This window comes from Marmota marmota, unplaced genomic scaffold, assembly GCF_001458135.2.
Source record: "Marmota marmota marmota unplaced genomic scaffold, marMar, whole genome shotgun sequence".
NCBI lineage: Eukaryota > Metazoa > Chordata > Mammalia > Rodentia > Sciuridae > Marmota > Marmota marmota.
The window spans coordinates 20,777,397-20,802,672 of NW_026000229.1; the positions used below are offsets into that span (position 1 = coordinate 20,777,397).

Sequence of the window (25,276 nt, forward strand, 5' to 3'; positions counted from 1 at the left end):
GAAAAGAAGGATATGAGCAGAGGAAAGTTACAAGTTCTTTTGTATAACTACCCAGCCTGTAAAAATATACAACATGATTCTGTGAACAACTAGAGTTCTATTAGGACATATTGACAGTTGTGACAGGCTTTTGCTACCCAAGTTCAGTAATAGGCTTTCAGTAAGTGTATTAACTACCTCCAAATTCACAATCAGATGGATTACTGGATGAAAACCTAAACTTCATCTTGACCTTTTGCCAGATTTGTGGCTTAGTCGTTATCCAATGCACTACCCAAAAACCTTACAGGCCAATTCACATTCCATATTTTTAGCTCAGATGTTGGCAAACATTTTTCTTAAAAGATTCAGATCATAAATGTTTTATATTATGTAAGTTGTGTAGTCTTTGTCAAACTTAACTCTGTTGAAATAACATAAAACAGTAATGGAAGATATGAAAATGAATAAATAAGGCAGAATTCCAGTAAAAACTTATGGGCACTCAAATTTGAATTTCATATAACTTTCATGTGTCACAATTATTGTTGTTCTTCTGGAGTTTTTTCAAGCATTTAGAAATGTAAAACTCATTCTTTGTTTATGGACTATACAAAACTCAGCGGGCTAGATTTGGCTCATGTACCATCATATGCCAAATCTTGTTTTAGTCCAATGCTGAAAACATGAGGTCTCTGAAAGGGAGATGAAAATGGTATTACCTAAACCAATAATCTGTACATTCACAAGAAAGTCTCACTCTACTTTTTTATACTTTATATCAGTTTAGTTATTATTTTATTTGTTTCTTTCATTCCACTTTCAAAATCAATGGATGGCCCCAAGTTCCTAGAATTCACTTTTCTACTTTCAAAGTTAAAAGGATTTAAGCTTTTTTTTTTTTTTTTTTTTGTGGTACTGGGGATTGAACCCAGGGCCTTATGCATACAAGGCAAGCACTCTACCAACTGAGCTATATCCCCAGCCCCAAGATTTAAATTTTTTTAAGAAACATAGGACCGCATTTGGTTTATAACTAGAGATCATCAGGGAGAGGCTGTATCTTTGTTGGAACTTGTACAAGCTCAGCAAATTCTTGCTGACTCAGTGTTTTTCTCCCAAAACCACTTGCTGCCCACCATCCCAAGTTCCAACAACGCCCCTCATTTCTATTTAACCAGGCTTGATACCTCAGAGTTGTTGGATTGTGAGCATTCCAGAGGAATCAACATAAGGCTTACCTTAAGGGACTCTCTGTAGTGGGTCCTATGGATGGAACATGACCCATATGTAGCCAGAGTGCTTTATATCCTCAGCAACAATGATGACTCAAAGAATCAACTCCTCCCAGGAATTTTCTAGAACTATCAGTTTGGACTTGGATTCTGTTGCTTGCAACCCAAGGAGTTCTGACTAATTGAATTGTCATTTAACTGTTTTGATTCTTAATTTTCCTGCCCAGCACTTCCTCTCCTACTACCTATTTAGTCACCAGGTCCTTTAATTTATGGGACATATCTTTCAAATACAGCCATCTCTTGCTACTCTAGTTATTTCACCATTGCCTCCTCCTATTTGTCAGAGTAGTCTCAATGGTATAGATTTAATAAATATTTTTTAAGGATATGATTGATATATGTTACAATGGCAATGGAAGAGACTGACAAGAGTGCTGGGTTTACAATTAAGTCAAGTTTAGATAAAAATATTTTCAGCCACTCATCAGAAAACTCATTAACTTCTTTAGGTATTGGTTTCCTTGTTTGTATTAAAGAATGACCTCTTAGGGTAGATGTAAAGATTAAAGAGAAAAGCATATGTGAATCAAACAGATCAAATACAAAGCTCCAGGAGCTGAGGGCTGCCAGCATTGGGTGAAAGGAACTGTGAAAGGGCCCTCTCATCCTTGAGGAGCATTGGTGCTCTTCCCATGACCTTGCTCACTTTCCATATAACTTGCTCATCATTTCTTGCTTTCCTGCTGAGGGGGCCCATTCATTGTGCCATAGCCTCATTGTTTATAAATCTTATGAGGTCTCCTCTGGTTCCAGAGACTCTTCACTCTGGCCTCCAAAACTCACTCTCTTCTGTCTCTACCCTACCTGACATCCCTGTGGTCTCCACCATGAGGCTCCTTTTTCTACCACATGTCCTGTTCACCGTCTGCCAGATTGTACCCCAAGTCCTATGGTAGTAAACTTGGGTCAGAGCTACTGGCCTCACCCAGATCCTGTCAAAGCCTCCACTTTTTCTTTTTCCTTCTCAAAATTTTCACAAAACCTGTTCTCTCATTAAGGTATGCTCTCTAGGTGTATCCGCTCTACTGGATGGCAAGTTTCTGGGAGTGATTCTTGCTGGGTATATTTTGTAGCCACTTCCCCACTGCCCAGCTCCTCGTGGAGTGGTATGCCCATGCCCAGTGTTTGGTAATCACGAGTTTCATGGAGCTATGCGCTAAGTAATTCAGGATCACAGACACTCATCCAGAATGCAGTCTGGAAAGAAGAGATCACACTGAATATTTCAGGTAGAAGAAATTTACTACTAAGAATCAGTTATATGGATGTCATTAACTTCAGCACAAAAAAGGGAACACTGAAAAAAACACTTGACTAGGAACTGCAGGAAATAGCTATACCTCGGGGACTGGGGGGCATAAAGGTACCGGTTGGCATGGGAAGAAGGGGCCTGATGAAGCTGAGCCCCAATCTCCAGGAGGGTTGCTGCCCAACTGATGATGATGGTCCTTTGGAGGTCAGTGGGGGGACCCTGAGGAGCGGGTGCTCATCTGAGGAGGCATGGCAAACCAGTGCCACTCTGGGAGGGACAGTGACAGAAAGGCAAAATAAGAAGGGGATTTCTTCTCCCCTCCTATCATCTTCCACCATTCCTCTAAGACCTCCCATTTGCAGAAACTCCCAGGAAAGCAGGTGGTAAAGGAGTTTGGGGAATTAACTTTGAGAACAGAGTGTAGAGGAGTGAATTTGGAGCTGAGAGGGCATAGGCAAATAATCAGCTCAAATTTTCTAGTATGTCTCATTTTTTAGATGAAAAAAACTAAGGCTAAGAGGGTTTCAGCAACATGCTCAATGCCTCTCCTTAAATCTTTGATTCTGTGATCTTAATCCACCTTCTCAGAATTAGGACAGGCTGATTTCAGAAAGAAATAGTACGAAACTTGATAATTCGAAAAAAAAAATCTTTCTACTTATGTCTGTTTAGGACATTTTATGCTGATTTATGGCATAAAGCATATGTCACATCTGACCACAAATGTTGCCTTGAACAATTAGGGGAAAAGAAAAAGCCTACTGCTTTGCCAAGTATCTTGGTTCCAAGGGAAGATACTTTTATAAGGTTCAGGGAGGGACCTGTGAGTCAACCAATCCAACAGCATAGGATTCCAATTATAAGCAAGATGTTGGGGTCAAGGGAGCCTCAATATCACTCTGAAGAATAAGCAAAACAATTTTGCAGCAGAAACTAACATGGAAAACTTCTTCTCCGAAGTTGTAGCAGATTTTTGTTTGTTTATTTTCTATAAGAAAGTGGGTATATGAAGGCAAAACAAGAACATCTCTTAACTAGAATATCTAAAAGCATCTTATCAAGGCTGAGGGTGTAGCTCAGTGGTAGGGCATGTTTTTAGCATGCATGAGTCCCTGGGTTCAATCCCAGCACCCAAAAAATAAGCAAATTAAATTAAAGGCATCCTAGTGTCCCTTTTCTATCTACTGAGCCCCACGGGATGGGGACTATCATGGACACAGATCCCAGGGCAGTGACTGGCTACATGGATGGGAATTTTAAAATTCAGATGGATTCTGAACAGAATGAGAGAAAATGGTACAAAAAGAACCCCAGTTTTTGCAGTTGGATCCATTGTTAAAGACAGGATGGTCCAGAGTGACTCCAGTGATGAAGTGTGGCTATTTGAGTAGATCCAGGACCTCCTATGTTGGTGGGGGGAGGATGTACCCTGAAAAGAGACCAAAAATGCTGGGTAGTAAGTAATTCTTCTGTGGCAAATTCAACCACCAAACTACGGTGACAAGAAGCTTGGATAAGGTTCATCAACATTATCCAGTCCAAACACATCCACCAGAGCATAGTTCTGGTCGGGGAAGGTTGGGAGACTTTCTATCACACAGCCAACTGGGAGCCCAGCACCTGAGTATGAAGCACAAATTGTTTCTTCAGGAGTCACTTATAACTGGGGGGTAATGGTAAAAGGGAGGCAAGAACAAGTCAACACAAAGACATATAACCTTCTTAAAATGCACACTTATAGAAAAAACACAATGGCAGCCTTCAGGGAGTTGAATTTCAAAAACATGCAAGGACCAGAACATACTTTAAAAGGTACCATTAAAGGAATTTGAGCCTTAAGAGAAAACACAACACACTGAAGTCTTTGATATTTGGTTCTATCAACAACAGACAAGATTATATTTATTGAGATAAATATAATTTACATTTAAATTTAATTAATAATGTTAATGTAATTTAAAATTTACATTAACCCTTTCCCCTTTTTTCTTTTCTTTTTAAAATCACATTGAAATGCAAAAATGAGTCAAGGCAGTGGCCTGATTTCTAGAGACTTGTGAAGCTGAGGCAGGAGGATTCCAAACTCAAGGCCAGGCTGGATAATTTAGCAAGAACCTATCTTAAAATGATAAAAGGGCTGTGAATATAGCTCAGTGGCAGAACACCCTGGGTTCAATGTCCAGTCCTGCAAATAGATAGATAGATAGACAGATAGGTAGATAAACTAATATAAAAGAAAATGCAAAAATGATGCTTCTTCTCCCTCCTGATTTCTTTATGATCTAATAGACACTGTCAGAGAAGAAAAAGACAGGTAGATTGGTAATTTTCTTCTCATTACAAGAATGCATTCCTACTTAAACTACTGTCTTCAGTCTTAGAATATTTCAATTGTGTATGGATCCAGGTTGGTTGGATATACCCTGAGGTCAACTTCTCTTTGAAAGGAGAGGATATTTCATGTTTGATTTTTTTTTTTTTTTTTGGTATGATCTGACTGAGATTAAAGATCTAAAATTGCTGTGAACCAGAAAAGAAGAGCATTTTTTTAAATACTTTTTTTAGTTGTAGTTGGACACAAAACTTTTATTTTATTTATTTTTTTATGTGGTGCTGAGGATTGAACCCAGCACCTCACACATGCTAGGTGAGCACTCCACTGCTGAGCCACAAAAAAAGGCATTTTCACTCCAGCCTGAAAAAGGCATTTTTGGTTATATTGAACATGACCTCCCAACACTCAGGTTAAACAGAAGACAGGTTCGGAAGAATCGTAACTCACAGTTAGTGAATCATCATACACAGTAACGCTGGGGAAGGCAAGGAAAGTAACAGAGTGATGTGATTTTTGCTGCAAATATCATTGTGTTTCTGAAAGCAGCAGTAGTATTCTTTTTTTATGGATCATGATTAGCTTGCTATAGCTCTGGAGACTGAAAAATTATGTGAGCTCCTGCCTCCTCCTCTTGGGGAAGAATATTCCTGATTTTAAGCCAACAGGTATTGATCGTACTTACTAGCTGGGAAACCTTGGGGCAGAGTAGTTAAATACCTTCTCCCTCAATCGTCCTGTCTATAAAATGGATATAATAAGAAGCACCTGTCACATAGAGTTGACATTAGGATTAAATGTGTTGATATTTTTTAACAACTTATAACAGTCTATCACATAGTAAATGTACATTCAACCTTTAAAGTGGCAGGTGAAAGCCAGGTACAGTGGTACACACTTGTAATACCGGCAGCTTGGGAGGCTGAGGCAGGAGGATCTTGAGTTCAAAGCCAGCCTCAGCAATGGTGAGGTGCTAAGCAACTCAGTGAGACCCTGTCTCTAAATAAAATACAAAATAGGACTGGGGATGTGGCTCAGTGGTCAAGTGCCCCTGAGTTCAATCCTGATACACCCCCCAAAAAAAGAAAACCCAAACAAACAAAAATATTTTAATAAAGTGGCAGGGAAGTAGCCAGATGCCTTTTTGGGTTGGGAGGGGGGTGGGAAATGGAAAGCAGTGAGGAGTACCAGAAGGCTGGGCCCATGCCAGGGCTGGTGGGAAAAGAGAAACTGAAAGTGCCCTGATGTTTGTGTTGACTGGCTTTATGTGCTTTGCTGTCAACTGTTTCTTCCCATTTCATTTCAGCAACCAAAAAATCAGGCTGCCAATATCACACCTTCAAGTCTGTGAAAGAGGCCCATTTTGGAAAACATGTGAAAAGGAGCCACCTCCATCCCCTTCCCTGCCAAGTTACTTCAGGGTCATTGGGGTGGGGACAGGAGGGCAAGCAGTGAAAAGCTGGGAGTTAAAAAACAAAGGACATAAAAAATGGACCTTCCCTCTGCAACCCAGGGAAAAACTTAAGACTGAATTCCTCTTAGATTTGGGAATCTCTAATAACTATTTCTAATTTTCTATTTTTCCATCATAAACAGGAATGGTAACCTAATTTTGCATGATACATCAAATTTTTTAATGTACTGTGCTCCACTTGATCACTAAAATGAGCCTTTTTAATTACTGATTGATTGATTGATTGATTGGTGGGACTGGGGATTTAGCTCAGGGGTGCTCTACCACTGAGCTATACCCTACACAGTCCAAACCCTTGTTCCTTTCTTTCATTCGTTTTTTTTTTTTTTTTTTTTTTTTGAGGGGGGGGTGTTTGATTTTTGAGACAGAGTCTTGCTAAGACTGGCCTTAAACTTGCATCCTCCTGCCTCAGCCTCCTGAATCACTGGGATTACAGATGTGCAACACTGTACCCAGTGAGACAAGCCTTTGAAAGCCCTTATCTTTTGTAAGATGTGGGTAACTGAGAGACAAGGAAATTTGGCTTACAATCATTTAGCTAAATGGTGATAAAGCTGACTCAAATTCAAGTCTTCTGACCAAGAAACTTTCTTAGAAGACCTATGTATGATGATTGTGGCAGATGGTCCTTATTAATAATATTTGTTAAGTTGGATGGAATCATACTGAATCAGACTGGCTTGCAATGAGTTAAAAGGACTACGATGACATGTGCTTGGGGCCTGCTCAAAGGACCAAGCTGCAGAGGCATTTTATCCAGATCCTCCTCTTCCTCATTATCTTCCCTTTTCCTCTTCTCTTAAGTCTCTCCTCTTTGTATTAAGTGAGCCAAGCTGAACATATGGATGGTCAGCTCAGGGTATGATGTTGGAATAATCTGGACAGTATGGGAATGTCATTGTGAAAAAGGTACTTTGGTTTCATGATTTCTTTTTCTCATCAAAAAACTGATTCCAATTAAAGAGGATGATTTAATCTTGGCCACTAGTCATGGCATTTTCCTGGGGCAGGCAAAGTGCTCATTCTTCTTTCTGGGTCTGTTACAATCTTAGATATTCTTTTTTTTTTTATTGGTTGCTCAAAACATTACAATGATCTTGACATATCATGTATCATACATTTGATTCAAATGGGGTATGAATTCTTAGATATTCTTAAGTCACTTTACTAAAAACAAATAAGATCTCAAGAACCTGGAATGGGGAAGTCAGGCATGATTGTGTCCTATAAGAAAAGTCCAAGTGAAATGTTACAATAAGAAGACAAAATCTGAATCTCAGATTCCTTGCCCCATTTGCCATCCCCTTCCCCTGAATCTCCCATCTTGGGAATTAGCCATATCAAAATCAGCCAAAGAAATAGAATTGTCAACAACTGAAGTGGGCCTAGACCCTTGAGACTGGAAGGAATCTGTCTGTCTAGAAGTCTGTTTCCAGTTTGGGAAAATTATCAGGGACTTAAATGGCTACAATTCAGGTAATCCCTTTTTCCTCATACCTGAAATTGAGCAATGAGTAATATACCTAGTTTCACAAATTGTCCAAGATCTTCACATAAAAAGAGCACGGGGTGCCATGCTGCATTAACAGCCTTAAAATCTTGTGCACCCACTGTATCAGATAAAATCATCATATTTACAATTTCAATACTTTCATGACTTTTTTTTTTTAAAAAAAGATAATGTAGTTGCATTTGCCTGGCATCTGTGGTAAGACTGGACTTTTATTTTTAGAACCCGTTCTGGTATTCTGATACAGATAAAGGAATATATCAGAGAGATTCATCGAGTGAGTAAAATAAAGGAATGGGTTTATCTGGAGTCTCTCGGGACCTTTCTAACTCTGACAACTAGTGTCTTTATAATTCTAAGTCAAGGCAGTAGTGCTGTGGGTTCCTGGGTGCAGGGTGGATAGCAATGGAACACCATAAGAGCCCAAACTGAAAACCTAAATTAAATTACATTATTGAATTTGCAAGAAGCAGTTAAGGACTTCAATGTGCTAATGTATTTTACATCATTGTTAATAATGTTTAGTTAGGTATAAAAGATGCTCACTGCACAGTCTTTATATTAACAAAACCAAGCAAACAAGCAAAACCTAAAAACATCATACTTGCCCCAACAAAAGGGATTCTCTCAGTGGCACCCTACAATCATGAAAATCAGTGAGTATGAAAACTGTAGCCACATGGGTAGATGCTTATGATATACTTTTGGAGAAATCTAAGAAATAAAAATGTTTTATACTAATTATAACTAGGGAAAATACTGAAAGGAGAAATGGGTTATTTTTAAATATGCATAGAAAAATATAGAAATCAAACATTTCTATAAAGCAGTGTTTTTATAATAAAAAGAAATTTCTATATGAGGTAGAACAAAACCAATTATATATTTATATTTAGAAATCAATGCAAATCTCTACCTATACCACATCATTTCTTATTGCAGTAAAATTCCAGGTAATTGTTTTATATGATTTATTCAGCACCTTTTTCTTCTCCTTTTGTGGTGCTGGGGATTGAACTACTAACCTTGTGCATACTAGGCAAATGCTCTATCACTGAGCTACACCCCCAGCATCTGTCATTTTAAGAATTGGATAATATTTGGCTAGATAGCAAGAAGTAATTAGCAATATAATTAATCAAATTGCTGTTTATTTTTCCATGTCAAAATTAATCATTTTCATTTTTTTTTTTGTTTTGCTTTATGTGGGAGGTTTTTTGTTGTTGCTGTTAAAGTCAATAAAATTCACAAGTAAATTTATACACGTTTCATGTTTCAATCTTACAAACTTAGTTTCACAGCAGAAACCTAGTCTCTCTCAGTACTCTCATTTACTTACATCCTGGAACAAAAGCATAGAATTTTTACCCAAGATAAACCAACGGCACCATTTTCCAACCTACCCATTATTCAGTCATCAATTGTTTTTGTAAGCTAGAGACAGAAATCACTGCAGACATGATCTGAACAATTTTGAGAGTCAGGAAATTTTATCTTTGCCTGAGAATTAGAAATTTTTCTCTTCCATGATTCTTCCTGCCCTTTCCCTCTCCACCAATACACAACACGAAAACAAGAATTGTTAGTATCTTCTAGAGAGTCGCTGAGGTATTTGACCCATTCTGACTAATTCACTGAATGTGGGAGTGTTGGGTAGTCATTTGTCAATTTTTCTCCAATATGATATCATGCCAGAATTCTTGAAACAAAACATTGCTTTTTTTTTTTTTTTCCTTTTCATGGTAGCTAGTCTAAATGCCATAGCATCCAGAGTAATGTGAAACTTGTCAATGACCATTTTGTTGTTACACATAGAACATTAGTCTATTGAATATGTATAAAAAAGTAAAATATGTGTTGGTACTTCTAGGAGTCGATATTTACAGCTCTGGTTTTACTATAGCAGGCAGACAGTAGGGAACTCAGATGCTCAGACTTTTCCTATTGTGTGAATACATTTTTGACCGTAATGTCTCTCGAAGAGGCTGCTCTAATTAATGCAAAACACTCTATATACTACTTAATAAATACTAAGCTTCTTCGAAGTGGCACAAAATTAAGACGTTTTGTGGAACTGTTTTTCTATATGCTACTGTGTGCTGGGATCATCAGATGAACACATTGTATTTCATGAAGAAGAAAGAAATCTGTAGCCAAAGCAGAAAATTTGGAAACAATTATTTCTGTAAAGGAATGACAGTCTCTGTACTGTCTACCTTAGTAAATCCACCTAACAGGGAACACTCTGGGGAAGAAATTAACTGAGTAAATAAAAATATACAGACTTCAGAACTTGAATTAAAATTACAATGTCTCCAAACAACAGATATTTAAAGAATGCTTTTTATCTGTGAGCTTAATCTCCTCTAATTAATGCTCTGAGAGTTTGTACCTTCAAAAGCTTGCAACTGATTTGACACCAGTTCTTTGCAGACACAACCAAAAAGAGGCTGTCCCAAAGAAGAATGCTTTGTCCAAATATATTTTCTGGAAGGAAAACCTTCCAAAGGATGTTTTATTTAGATGACTGGTTTATTTATTTTGGTGAGTGTGATGGCTTCTGGTTATAAAACAACCAACCATTTCTTCAACATCTTTTTTGTATCAGCAGGTCTGAGCTGCTTTCCTCTCCACTCCTCTCCCCACTCCACTCACCAGTTCTAAGAGTTAAATGAAAATAGTGTAAATATGACCTTATAAATCTTCAAGCTAAAATGAAAAGTGTTAAAGGTCCCAATATACTCTAAAAGAGTACAAGACAGAAAATACTTTTTCATTCACATCGAATCTCATTTATACTTCCCATTTGGGAAAAACTGGTTCATTCCTCTGCAGTTACAACATCGAATAAAATAATGTTTCCTTCCTTGGTTTTTCCTACTTTGTCTTCCAAAGTAGCTCTAATAGTCAGTGTGAGCTTTCCAAGATGTTGAAAAATTCTATAAAGTTCACCGAAGGGGGGAGGGAATCTACCACTGAAGACACAGTGCAGAAGTATGCCCACAAGATTATCTCAATTAACCTGACATATGTTGCTTAGCACGCCCCCATCCCATTCCATTCCAGGGATGGAAAATGAAAATGCAGAATTCTGACTTGAAAATTATAACCAAAGAGTAACTATTCTACTGATTTTAACATAATGTGTCTAACCATCACAGTATTCACATAGAGTAGAAGTGTGTGTGTGTGTGTGTGTGTGTGTGTGTGTGTTAGAGAGAGAGAGAGAGAGAGAGAAAGATGTAAGCACAGAGGCCAGAAGACAGACCAAGAGAGACAGAGCAGGTGAAAGCTCAGCTTTCAATTCTGTTGTGACACTAATGAGCAGATATTAGTTGAAAGAAGAAAACTTGTTGACCCAGATGTGATTGTGGTCTTTGAAAACAAGCTATATAAGTCAAGCAAGGAGGTAAAAGACTGGGAGATGTGTGCAATACATAAGGATTTGCTTATAACAAACTGATGATTTCAGACCTAATTGCTAATTGATCACAAAGTTCCTTGGGAACACCAGTCCCATCCTCTACTCACTTTCTTCCCCTCCCCCATTTTTTTTTCAGAAGCGAGAGGATGCCTGCTGCATCTTACACTGTAGTGCAAACAGATCCCCGCAAAGAGAGAGGAAGATAAAATGAATTTAAATTCCAAAGGGGTTCCAATGCCGGTTTCCTAGTCCCCGAGTCAGCAATGTGTTTGTGAAAATTCAGCCTTTTTGTCTCCCAGTAAAAAGGAGCTAAATCTACATCGGTGGCCCAGTCTCGGGTTGCTATTCTTTGCATTTTCTATTCGAGTGAATGAGAGTGAATGAAGTGGCCGGGACCCTTCATTTGATCTACTCAATTGCATAAAGTGACAGAATTCTAATATATTTGTTTAATGCTCTTCAATGGGCTTTCACTTTTTTGCTTGCAAATGAAGCATCCATGGGCAAAGTTTCATCCCCCTTTAACACTAGGACATATTTCATAACTCAGGCCATGGTTTGAAGTGATCTTGAGAGGAGTTTTAGACTCAAAAAGTGGAAAATAAAGAAACAGATGTGAAGTTATTGTAAATTCCTAGAGTGGGCTCTGGGGCTATTGTGCCCCCACGGCGGGCGGTCCAGGGGCTGTCCCTTTCATGCTGTAATTGAAACATATTAATTAGATAATTTGTTGTTAGTTTAAACGAAACAAATGCATCCCCTTTGAGGCTTCACAGCCGGTGGGTTGGGTTGTTTTTGTTTTGTTTTTGTTTGGGTGTCTCTGCATATGTGGCTTTTAGAAGAAAAAAATTAATTGACATTAATAGTAAGATCCGGATCCTTTCTGTGTCCTAACTGAATACCTCTGACAAAGAAAGTTCTCTTTTGTAAAAGTATAAACCATTCCTCAAACCTCCACTTGCACTATCTCCCCATCCCTAACCTTCCATAAACTAAGGTAAAACCTACTGTCCACAGCACTGGGTTCTTCCTCTCTCCCATCCTATAACCTTACACTTTCTTGAGAACTGGGCCAAATTCATGCTTGCAAGACACTTGGATCTTCTATATTTAAAGGCATTAACCTCAGTGCTATACTATTTAAATCACTCTGAGGTTCATGTACCAGCAGCACTCCTTTGAGTCTTCAGGCTTCTCAAAACCCCCCAATCAGTCAGAAGAAACAGCAAGAACTTCTCCAGCTTCCCTCTTAAGTGCATGAAACCCATCCATCGTGTGAGCATTTCCTCAAATGACAGAAAGAACTTTGAAAATGCAATTGAATACAGAATTGTGTGGGTTTTTTTTAAGTATCAGAATAACCAGTTTCCAAATCAAAAATCTAAATTGAAAAAAAATCAATACTGCTCAGATTTACAAAGTAGAAAATAATATAACTTACCTTGGTTCGCAGGACAAGACCTTTAACACACACCTTCTCACTGCGTGGTGTTATCTCCTCCGGTTTTATTTTAAAGCTGTGCGTGTTGACTTTGGACTTGAGCCAGGTGAAAAGATTTAACATGACAAAGAGAGCCATAGTTATAAACTTCCTTATTTGTGAGGCACTTCAGCTAAACAGTGCACACATCTCCAAGCTGAGGCTGATGAAGGCAGAAATGGAGTGGGGTAGAGATGTGTTTTTGGGCTGCCTTTGGATTTCTTATCAATGTCAAAATATCATCAATGGGTGGGTTTTTTTGTTGTTTTTTACTTTACTCATTCAACTTTGTCTGAGAAAAGATGCCTGCAATTGTGAAAGGAGGGTTCACAATGCCCAAGTTATTTCATTCTTTGCAATACACCATGACGAACTTACCAGCTGAAAAGAGCATTTTCAAATACTGAGTTGAAATCCCTCCTTTGCTAAAAATCAGAAAAAAAAATCTATAACTTATTTGTGTCTGTGTATATGTACACATCACTTATTGAGTCTAGCCCTCTTATAGGAGGAATGTTTTACCTGACTACATAAGCTGATGGTTTATAAAATGTGTGAGGCCCTTGTTAGCCTTTTATAGCACCTTAATTCCCAGTTCAAAATCAGTGTTACTAAATTTGATGAGATTTCAATATCCCGAGATGCTCTTAAGTTTCTTTTGCAGGAAACTATGAAAATGTATTTAATTTTTAAAAATGTGAATGATTTCTTCTTAAGAACTAAGTTTCAAGAGTTTCTTAACCCAGGGTGGCTCAGTTTTCCAGGCTTTCTTTGGCTGATCTTGTTGATATAATTGTGAATTGGGCTTGATGAATGAGTTTAGTTGTCCCCTGTCTGACGAGCTTTAGTAGCTTCATGCATTTTAATCAGTCCAATGATTCATTTATTTTCCACTTTTTTTTTTGGGGGGGGGCTGTGTGTGGGATCCTTCCTTTGGGGAGAAAATGGTCACAACTGGATTAATTACCCTTAACACTAATCCTAAATTGTTTTTCAGATAGTCATCTAAATATATAAGAGTCATAGGTGCTTATTATTCTCCTTATGGAGTATATGATTGTGATTTATATGTGGCTTTCTCTGTGTTGCACAAGGGTCTCTTGTTTAATCATTTTACACAGCAAAGTGTTAATCACCAGTTAAGTTTCTCTTTGTCTAGTAACTTCATTAGTGTAATATACACCTCACTCTGGAAATATTATTGTGACCCCTTCAATAAAATGCCAATTAACCTTGAGCCATAAATTCTTTAAGATTTTTAATTTTCTGCAAAAATCTGAAGTAAATATTTAAAGTCAGGCATTTTAAAAGAAACTTCATTCATGCCTTTAATATGCACCAAACATTATTTTCCCACAGGAAGGAAAGAAATCTATTCAATTCAAATTGAACAGGTTTCTTGGCATGTCAGATGACCCATTAGGTGATTTCTAAAAAAGAAAATTTCAACAACTGCAATAATTTAAAGCAGCAAGGAAATGAATTCTTCCTCCAAATGAGATGCATCAGAACATAAATATTGAGTAAGCAAGTTTGCTTTTAACTTTTAAATCTCCTTCTACCTGATTTCTATATAAGCCTCATATTAAGATAAGTCCTGTGTATTCCATAAAATGTATATTTTAAGATAGGCAAAATACACAAAGGTACTATTTTTTCAATTACAGTTTTTCTTTCAACACTACACCTGAGCACATGATTTATAATAGACATACTTGGTTTCTTCTTTCCCTATGCACAAATACCTTCAAGAGTCCATCTAGAAAATTCGACCCTCAATCTGTAAGTGCACAAGAGAAGGCTGGATTGTTTTCACAACAAAATACCAAAAAGGCAAACTACTCAATGTATTGCAGAAAGTATACTTAGGGAAAACACCCTATCCATCTTTTGGAAAGTTGTTGTTTGTAGCAAATCTTCAAAAACACACAAAACTAAAATTTGAATTTACATATTTTAATGAGAAAATATTATTTAGACTAGGTCATAATTTAATGTAGACACCTTTTTAAAATTCTTTGTCTTAAAACAGGCATGCTGGGAACAAGAACATCAATATTTAAAATGCCATGCTAATTCTGTACAGGGAAGAAGAAAAAAAATGAAAGATAAAAATTTTACAGCTCTGATGACACTACATTTTTTTTTTTAATTTAAGCAGGTCACACCAGAACAACAGTTCGTTTTCCAGCAAATTACCTAAGACTCTAAAGGAATATAGCAAACAAAAGTGCATTTTACACAGTGTATAATCATTCCTATTCACAACTATTTACATCTTTCTGCAGCCCTTTAGCTTCGTGGAAAAGTTCTTGTCACAAACAGAAAGACTTGTCCAGGGGGAAACTATCTGTTGACATCCCCTTCATGTTACCAGTCAGCTTATCTAAGTTCTTCCAGGGTTGCCCTTGGTGCTCTTAGTTGGGATCATTTCATTTTCTTTTCTCTCTTTCTGTTCTCTCTCTCTCTCTCTTCAATAAAATAAATAGCTAAAAGGTCTCTAAGTAGTAGAAAGTTAACATCCCAATTAACTTTCCCATCCCCCTTTCCCTCCCCTAAACCTGGCCTGAAATGAAGAGTAAACATTCACATTACAACAGGTACTTGTAAAGTGGGCTTTGCCCACTAGCCCGCCTAGCAAGGCAGATTCAAGTTCACTGTTTACATTTTACCGGGAGCTTTGTAAACAATACAACGTTACTTTTATTTTTATTTCGCTTGTGTTAAGGACAAGCGTCCCTTTATCAACTTAGCAGCCTCTCTCTTAACTCCCAGCGCCCCGGAGCCTCTGGCAGGAAACAGAACTCAAAACAAAACAAAACCCATCTCCGCAGAAGCCGGGGAGGCAGGGCTGCAGCCCAGAGAAGCTGTGGTCCTCCCATTCCCAGCCTGGTGGGCGGAGGTGAATAGGGTAGGAAGATTAGTGGCTCCTTTTCGCAGAAGATTTCCAAGACCTCAGGAGATCTGGCCCTCCGCTGTGCGGCTGCAGCCCTCCGAGGGGTTTCTGTTCCAGAAAATCTCCGAGGCTGTTTCTCTAGTCTTAATCTTGCGTCTAGAGTCCGGTGCTCAGCGGATTGGAACCCAGGGAAAGACGCTCTTATCTCCGCGAAGGCGGACGGCAGGTTTTCCCCTGCTAGTTAAATGGGATGGGGGGCCTTGGAGGGAGCGGCTTGGCTCAGGAAGTCTCTGCTTTCCCCTGGTGTAGGGGCGAAGACGACTCCCACGCGCCTTCCCGCAAGTTTGTGTTTTGTCTCCCGGGTCCAAAACAAAGTTCTCTTGGGAAAGAGAAAGAGAGAGAGAGAGGGTTGGCCAAGGTGAAATGGACCAGATAGGATAGCGGTCCTAGGTCGGAGAGGGCAGGACTGGGAGCTGGGGAAGGTGTGAGTTGATGGAGAGGGGAACGAAGTGGATGCCGGCTTCCGCGGGTCAGTGAACCGCCACGGAATGCAAGGCGGAGGCCGGGCTGGTAAGCGTTTCGCTAGGGGTGGCGGGGCTACTTTGGCTGGTGGCTGTTTGCGAGGAAGTGGGGCTGAGCGAGGGCGGCGAGTTCGACAGCAATGTGGGGATGGGCGCAGGCAGGGCGGGCAGCGCAGGCACCGCGGCCGGCGTGGGTTTGATGGGCACGGGGATGGCCGGCAGCGTCTGGCCCGCTGCATGGCACAGCGGCTTCAGAGGCACTCCGTAGGCGCTGTAGTCGCCACTCGTCATAGAGATGGGGGTTGTGGAGTCGATCATACCCGCAGAGCCGTACACGTGTGGCCAGCCAGTGCCCAGAGAGCTGCCCATGGTAGTCAACTGGTTGGGGAGCGGGTAGGCAGCGGGCACCGGCTGCATGGCGGAGAAGGCCAGTCCCCCAGGCATCTTGTATTCCCGCGCGATGATGTTCTCGATGGCGAAGGGGTGCTTGAAGCCTGAGGGCTGCGCCACGCCGCCCAGGTTGTAAGCGGCAGCGGGCATCTGCGGCAGGTGTGTGCCTGAGGCAGCGAGCGCGCTGAGCCGCAGCTTGGCCTGCTGCTGCAGGTACTGAGCCGCGTCGGCCGGCTTGCTGGGCGCCAGGTGGTCGGACTTGAGCACTTTGAAGCGCTTGCGGCGCCGCAGAAAGCTGCCGTTCTCGAACATGTCCCCGCAGCTAGGGTGCAGGGCCCAGAAGCTGCCTTTGCCAGGCTGATCCGGCCGCCGAGGGATCTTAATGAAGCAGTCGTTGAAGGAAAGGTTGTGGCGCAGGCTGTTCTGCCAGCGCTGCGTGTTCTCCCGGTAGTAGGGGAAGCGGTCCATGATGAACTTGTAGATCTCGCTCAGCGGTAGCATCTTCTCTGGAGAGCTCTGAATGGCCATGGCGGTCAGGGAGATGTAGGAGTAGGGCGGTTTCTGGTCGCTGTACGTGTTGCGACCTGGCCGAGGCATCTTCTCGTTCGCCCTCTTCTTGGTCTGGGTCCGCGCGGGCCGACGGACTACTCGGATCTGGGGAAAGGGAAGGAAATGGAGGGGAGGAGTAGCTTGGATGCACAGGTTCCGCGAGGTCCCAGGCCAAGTAACAGGCTTCGGGGAGGCGGGTAGAGGCGGCACCCCTGGATCCGCCTGCGATCGCACTTTTTCGCTAGCAACTTTGCGCACTCGGCTGGACCTGGCCAGGGGTCGCAGGAGGGGAAGCCGGCTAGTGATACGAAGGTAGCATGAAAGTAAGTGGGACCTAGGGCCTGGACAGCGTACCGAACTGGACCCAACCGGGGACCGCGGGAGGGGAAGACAGCAAGTGGCGAGAGGGTAGCAAGAAAGTAAATGGGACCTGGAGTAAAGACAGGATCAGGGATGCAACAGAGAGCTGCTCACCTTAAAGTTGCTTCAAGTTGCGCGTCCGCATCCGGAATTGCGCCGCTTGTCGCAGCGTCGCCCCGGCACGCAGCCCAAGCGCAGCAACCTGATTTGGGTTGAACTCAACTCGAACCTGGGCTCTTGGGCTCAGCCCTGCAGCACCCCGCGCCGCCGTATCCGCGGCGCTCTGGGCCGTGCTTCCAGCGAGCGACCGAGCTCGGTTGCCGAGTCTGGGCGCCGACGTTGGCAGGGGCGTCCTCGGGGCTCCGGAGGGCGCTGCTGTGGGCTCTGCGGCTCCGCTGAACTAGGTGGCTGCCTCCATGTCCTCCCTCGAACCATCTGATAGTTTTAAGCGGTGACAGGAGCAGAAAAGACCCCTGTAGTGGCGCTTCATTAATGTGCCACTTCTTAGCTATCATATGACAATCGCCTTGGGAGGAGGAGGAAGAGGAGGGGGAGCGGGGGCTGCAGAGGGAGGGGACTGAGCGAGACGGGAGAGCCTGACCAGCCCTGGTTTCTTTCACACCTATTTACATGGACACCTTGGCCAATAGAAATCACTTCCAGCTCAGGACTGGGAGAGGGGGAAGAGCCGCGGCCACTGGCGGGGAGCCGGACGCGCTGGCGGTGTTCGCGGTGTGAAGGTATGAAGAGGCAGCGGCCGCGGAGCAGGGAGCCAGGCGACCACTCACTTTCACAGATGGAGCTGCGGCGCAGATGATGTTTGACATGGAAATTGCTTGGCTGGGGTATTCTATTTCCTCTGCATTGTATGGGGTTTGTATTGTTAGCTAACTTCAGGCATGGCTTTGCTCTAAGTCGACCTTTTTCCTTCGCTGGGCACCCGGGGTAGGTTGCGTGGGTTATTATAATGAAAACATACCCCCCCAGTCCTTCAAGAGGCAGGTCGAAGTTTGATTTGACCTTCCTAAGCTGCTGCTTCAGTTCTGCACAGTTGGGTGTGTAGCTTTTAGAAAGTGGTGGCGTTTAAAATGCAAAATGTAATCGGACAGCCCCGCATAAGAGCCCATTTTGAATCTATGAATCTAAAGGCATTGATCAATTTTGTTTTAAAACAGATGATATATCTGGGCAAAGAGACAAGGTCTTTGCTTTAACAGTCGTCCAGCAATTTGGTTGGACACAGGAGAGAGGCTCAGAGGCATTTGGGTCAGGGGAGTATCCACAGTGTGTGGACCTGGGGAGGGCCCAAATTTGTTTGATACACTTTATCACCAGAGGAACTACAGGGTTTCTTGGAAGTTTGTAAGTTTACATTTTACAGCTGGAACTCCCCCAACACACACACACACACACACACACACACACACACTTTTTAAAAATTAACATAGGAATAATTGATTGAGGGTTTAGAAAGCCCAGCAAAGCTACTTGCAGTCCTATTAAATCAACAGTACTTTCTAAGACTTGCAAAGAACCAGCAAGTTTTCCGTGTGTGTGTGTGTGTGTGTGTGTGTGTGTGTGTGAGAGAGAGAGAGAGAGAGAGAGACTGTTGTGTGTATTAGGAGGCTGTGTCTCAGGTCACTGCCTAGTGTGGGTAGCAGACTTCTTTTGGTTTAGATTTGCCTTGGGAGGGTTAAATGAATCATTATTATCATTATCATCATTGTCACTGTCATCATCATCATCAAATTGCTATGAAATATATAGTGAGTTGATCTGCCTGCCTGCATGCATGCAGTCTATGAGTAGACTCTAGGAGTTCCCACTCATTTCTGCACACCCTCCAACCTTTATGGTTAAAAAAAAAAAAAGAATCATTTTACAGTGTTGCTTAAAATACAATCCCTACAGCCTACAGAGTCATCTTCAAACGTCAGAAATGTGAGAGGGTTTCCCCCCTCCCCAGGAGGTGGTGGTGTGGGGTTCTGGGTGCAAAGTTTCAACACTTTAAGTGATATTAGAGCATTGTTAGTGGAGTTGTTTGAGGTTAGTATAAAAAAAGATCTTTCAGTGTGGGCGCACATGCACACACACCCAACTTCATTAACCACAGTTTTCTGGGGTGGTCAATAACTCACCAAAACGTAACTTAAACACGACAAATTTAGGAGATTAAACAATTTCATTAATATTGAAATGGCTCTCGCGTCTGAGCTGCCTTGCTTGAGATGCAAGCGCACGTTTTTCAATATTAACAGAAGTGCTTGAAGAAAAGAATAATGACACCTTCTTAATTTGGAAAAAAATAACTAGGAGAAGGAGGTGGGTGCTAGGAGGTGGAGGTGGGGGGCATTGACCTGTCTCTGGGGGTATGCTCAAGCTGGCAGATAAATGTATTGCCGATCTCTGAAGATTAAACCAGTAGGACTTGGATGGAACCTCTGCCGAGCTTGAACTGAAGGCAGTCCTACTCACCTGAGCTGCACGTGCTTCAGCTCCAAATGAGGTGTGGTTTTAAGGTTTGGATTTGCTTGTTTGTTTGTTTTTGGCACAGCCCTCAGGGTCCCGGTGCAGGAGGAGCTTGGGAGTCCAAAGAGGTGGGAAGCCTAAGGGACAGAGTGGGGATAGTAGAGAAGCTTGTGTTACCTAAAATGGAAAGGTGCTGGTCCATGTCTTGCTTCAGCCTACAGCTTGCTTCCAGGTACAACTAGAGTTCCTGTAAACAAGGCAGAAGTACCCTTGGGGTGAAAAAATACCAGCATGGAAGCCCCCGAGGATTGTTTAGGATCCTTCTAGCAAACCTGTACCAGAATTGAAATTTAAACATGTTTTTAATTTAAACATTAATTGAAATGTAAACACAAAATAAAATGTTCAGGGTAGCTGATTGGAGATGGTGAGCATAGGAGAAAATGATTTTGGTCCTCCCAGAAACAGCCAGGAAGATTATTTTCTAATTCTTATGGGTGCATGTTGAGGATAGAGAACCGGGAGAGAGCAGTGTTTCTTATTTTAACAATCAGCATTTTGTTGCTTGGCAAAGGACCATTGTATGGCTGTCGAAATCATTGCTCAAAGTAAACAGAAGATTAACTAAATTCTAAGAGTGGAAACGTTTGAGTTGGGGGGGAAAAACAAGTTGGAATAAATCTTTGTCCATCTCCCCGGGAAAGTTGTCACCACCAAGATCGGAACATGTCATGATACAAGTAGGAATTCACATCTGAGGAATCTTCAAAGTTTGGCTACAATAGCAATAGGAGTTGAGGCACATTGCCCATACCCAGGGTTAATTAAGTAAATCGAACCTTATAGAACAAGTTTGCCTTGCAAAGGGAGAGAGAATTTGTGAGATTCGCATTTAAAATGTGTGCTTTGCTACAAAGTTTTATGTCCCTTCCTGCTGGAGGTCTACAAAGCCCAGGGGATGGAGGGAGGATTTGCATGCTATTTATAGCATTTTAAGACTGGTATTATAAAGAGGAGGAGGGAAAGAGCACTTTCCAGAAATCTTGAAAAGTGCATCAGAGTCTATTGTGCAGAACCCAAGGCAAAAAGAAGCTGGGGGGTGGGGGGGGGGACACATCCGACCCGGAGGCTTAGGGAGTTGTTGGGAAAACTGTATAAAATACACATAAGTCAATTATACCCATGTGCAAACCAAATGGAAATCTCTTTCGTGCAATAGCCATTCATCGCCTCCGCAGAGCCCACCATCGACCACCTTTCTGCTTGGAGAGTTCGCAATAGCCTCTTTTCCCACAAGCTGGACCACACACGGCTACAGATTTCGTAATAATTTATGCTAATTTACCTCCATAAATCCACAATTCGCTTCAGTGGCACCCGGGCTGCCGAGGGAGTAAAAAGGAGACAGAGGGGTGACAAATACAATATTGATTTTGATTCCTTCTGTTGTCAAGCAGGTGTGTGTATGCGCGAAGGGTGGGGCTAGGTTTGGGGGCGGGGGCTCCGGGGAGGAAAACCGTCCTTAGCCCCTGCCAGCCCCTCCATCCACACTCCAGAATATAACGCGCCCGGTTTGTTAATATTTACCAAACACCGACAGGAGGTGGAGGGAAAGTACCCAGCAGCTTCCGAAGGTTTCCTAGGCGCCAAAAACAATACCCGCCGTCCCCACTTGGAGAGTGAACTCCGGACTGCCTGGAGCGTTGCTGCTAAGCCTTGCTTTGCCCCCTCCTTTCTTCCCCAGGGCCCCCTCCCCTTGCTCCTCCAGTCTCAGTCTCTCCCTCCCTCATCCTCTTACTGTATCCCCGTCCTTCACTTCTCTTCGCTTCACTTATCTCCTCTTTTGTCATCTTTTCTACCAAACTGGCAGTGAAATGTGCTGGGGAGAGAGGACTGAGGACTGGCGCGCGGTGGTTTTGGGGTTTTAGGGCCTTGCAGGTCTCCTCTGCCCCGCCCCACCCTTCCAGGCCGCCTCCCGCATTTGCCCAAGTGCTTCTCTCCCTCTGGGAACCAGCGCTAACGCACCGCGCCGCTTTGTCCCATCAGTCATTCTTCACCAAATCTGCACTTTGGTGGCGTGAAACGACTTAGCTTTCCTTTCAAAAGGATTTTGTTCCCGGGGTATTCAGTAGTAAAACAAACTCCCTCAGCCTGTCAGCGGTCAATTAAAAAAAATTGCCGTCCTGAGTGTCTTGGAGGTTGTTTGTCCTCGGAATCCGTGAGCCTCCCCCCTCCCCCTCCCCCCGCCCCTGCTCTGCACTGCCTGGCTTTTACCGTTCTGGATCTCGGGAGCAAAGGGGACTCCCGGGCTCAGCGGGTTCTCCCGCTCGGAGGACACCGGACAGCAAGCACCCGCGGGTTCTCGCGCCCCAGAGCCTGGCACTTGGCTGGGCGCGTGTCAAGAGAAAACTATCCGCCATGACTCTCCCACGACTCTTGTGGGAATTTGGAGCCTCCGCCTGGCCACTCTTACGGAGTCTGGCTGGAAATCAAACCGCCCAAGGGAGAAAGGCGGGGGAGGGGACACACTTTCAGCTCTGGTGCCAACCGGCAGTGAAAGGACTCCTTACCTACTCACCCCTGCCAGCGCCCCAATGCCTTGCTGCCCAAGGAGCACTTTAACCAACTAATAGAAAAGAATGTCTGCCCTGGAATTTTGGAGCCATCTATTTCATGAGTTGTTCACTGGGCTACGTGGCATTGGACCTTAACTTAGGACAGGAAGTTTCAAAAGAGACATCTGATGAGTAGATTATTGCCTAAAATCAGTTCCCCCCTCCCAGTTTAGTCTTGCTGGGTTTTAAGAAAGGCAAGAGTTTCTACCTCCCGCTCAACTGACTACCATCCAAATTGTGGAACTTGATTTCAGAGGTGTTCCTTCCTCAGTCCTCACAGGAGAACTTACCCAGAAGTGGATAAAGTCTCTGGCTATGGTTGGGGCACCTGGACTTGAGTCTGTTTTGCTTGGGGTAGGGGAAAGGGATTGGCTACACCCTGCACACTTTAAGAAGCTGTCCCAAGTAGCTGCTGGAAGGCCCAGTTTTCCTTCCATTTCAAGCATAAAACAAACAGTAGCCAGAATTAGGTGCTAGTTCTGCTTGGTCCCCATCCCTAACAAGTGCCAACCCTCTTTCATAGTGAGCCGGCAATTTCAGTGCCTGTGAAAACAACTCTTTCCCTTCTCAGCACAATGCCCTCTCTTTGGAATCGATTTGCTAAATACCATTTGGTGTTTGCTTTACTGTGACTTGTTCGGAGACTTTATAGCTTTAAGATCTCAGTTTCCAAATCAAACCCTTCTTTTGCACAAACAGTTGCATAGTTTTAAATTGAGCATTACCAAGTCCACAAGTGTATTTGTCTAAAAAGTGTTTGCAAAAGGTTGGCGGTCGAATTTTTGTTGTGGTCATTGCTAAACCCTCTCCGTAAGTTTTGCTTTGCATTATGTGAAATAGAAGCAGCAATTCGAATCTATTATTTTTACTGGAGGAAATATTGCTAAAGCTACCTTGGTATTGAAGGGATTAACTTGCTTTTCTCCCAGCCCCTAACTCTGGGGTTAAGACAGCAGTAGATCAACTGTATAATGTGTGCACTGTTCGCTCATTTGTACAAGCAGAACAAAGGTTGGACTAAGCCAAATTGCATTGCACTTGTGAACCGAGTCCCGATGTGAAGTATCTTTTACAGCGGGGGGAATGAGAACAATTTCGTGTATGTCTAAAAGGGAATAACAAAGCCACTTTCTTGAGCATCTCAAAGTGAAGTAGCGAGGCGTGACATTCCCAGGGTGAGGAGGGACAAAAGCAGGGTCAGGGGGATGAAAAAGAGAATCAAACAGCCACTTTCACATGTCTGCCCTCAACTGCTGCACCTCTCCATAATAGGAAACAAATGTTGTAAAAGGGGGGATTGCTCCCATTCATTCAAAATAGCAAATGATAGCTAAACAACATTGTCAAAACTGAATCAACTTCTGTGCAGTACCACCCAGAAAAAGGTATTGTGTTTTGTTTAATAGTAGGGTGGAGCAAAGGCTCTTTTTTTTTTTTTTTTTAAGGGAAGGGGAAAAAAATCACCCTTTACTTTTCATATCAATTTTCTTTATGAGGAATTATTTGTTTGCTCAAAATTTTAAAAATCAGTATGTGTGTCTCAGGATCCACTCAGAATGTTATTTGGGAAAAGTAGATTTTTAGCTTCAGAAACTGTTTCAAACTTCCAGTAAGTAGGAAAATGGTTTCAGCCTTCTTTGAATATATCACCAGGAAAAACTATTGATCGCAATAGGATATTAAAATAATCCTGGACAGTAGGTTAAAAATGTGCCTTACTCATAAATTTGAATAAAATATGTTTGGGAGGGGGACTAAAGACTTTTGAATTGAAGAACATTTGTGCATTCATAATGTTTTTATTTTAGGTGCATCCCCCTGCTTTAATTTGTTTTGAATCCGGATAACCTGTAGGTCTTCAGCCTTAAAACTCTGCTTTCTGCTTTGTTTGTTCAGGCTGAACGGGGAGGAGAGCTTACCCGGGGTGGACGTGTGCAGTATGTGTTTTCTTAATGGCAGAAGCAGGTTTCGCTGAAGACCACAACAGCCTTCAACATGTAATAACTCGCTGTGTTCCTGGGAAGGTTAAAACTATTTGATGACTCCTCTCTCTCCTCTCTTTCTCTCTTTCTCTCTCCCTCTTTCTTTCTTTGGGCTTTGTGTTTTTTGTGTGTGTCCATGCATCCCCTGCTGAGCTTGCCACCCACAAAGCGGGCTTGAAAAAGAGGGAGAGAAAAGAAAGAAAGCGGCTGATCCTTACTGGCCTCCCCCAGCTAAGAATGGCTGGGGGCGGGGCTTGGCGGGGTCGGCGGGCTCTGTGGAGCCTTTCGAGGCTCGCAGCTCCACCGCGACTGAGTTCTTCCGCTCTTTCCAGGCTCACCTGGGACTGGAGCTCAGCTCCGCGAGTCCCTGCGTGGAGATGCGAACTCCCGCGGCGCGCTCTGGCCTCTCCATTTCTACACCAAGTCTGTTTTGCGCGCTTAAGCAGCGCTGGGGCTGTTTGCTGACTGTCGGTGGATCGCAGTTAGGAAACCAGATGGGCTCGTTTATCGACGCCTCAGAAATAGACACATGCCCCGTACGTGCCTGCTGCAGTTCCTTTTTCAATTCCCCTCCCGACTGACTCGGTTTGTTCGATAGTCTCCCTGTGTCTGTCTATCTATGTGTCTCTCTTGCGTGCGCGCGCTCTCTCGTTTCAGTTCCCGCAGAGGAGAGCAGCCAATCTGGGATTTTCAGGGCATTTCCTAATAATTTCCTAGTACATCCAGACGGCCTAATGGGGGGGGG

At 42.7% G+C, this 25,276-nt stretch overlaps 1 protein-coding gene and 1 non-coding gene across 2 annotated transcripts; both read right to left on the reverse strand.

The window, feature by feature from the left end:
* Positions 1 to 889: 889 nt before the first annotated feature.
* Positions 890 to 963, reverse strand: Trnat-ugu. Its single transcript has one exon. It is a non-coding gene; the product is annotated as a tRNA-Thr (tRNA).
* Positions 964 to 15,318: 14,355 nt separating this feature from the next.
* Foxb1 (forkhead box B1) lies at positions 15,319 to 17,209 on the reverse strand. The gene has a single exon (XM_015480233.2). The coding sequence runs from the start codon at positions 17,151 to 17,153 to the stop codon at positions 16,176 to 16,178; it is 978 nt and encodes a 325-aa protein (XP_015335719.1). The 5' UTR covers positions 17,154 to 17,209; the 3' UTR covers positions 15,319 to 16,175.
* Between the last annotated feature and the right edge of the window lie 8,067 nt (positions 17,210 to 25,276).

Excerpts from the sequence above, each read along its gene's own strand:
- Foxb1 (XM_015480233.2), bottom strand. The coding sequence starts at position 17,153 with ATGCCTCGGCCAGGTCGCAACACGTACAGCGACCAGAAACCGCCCTAC.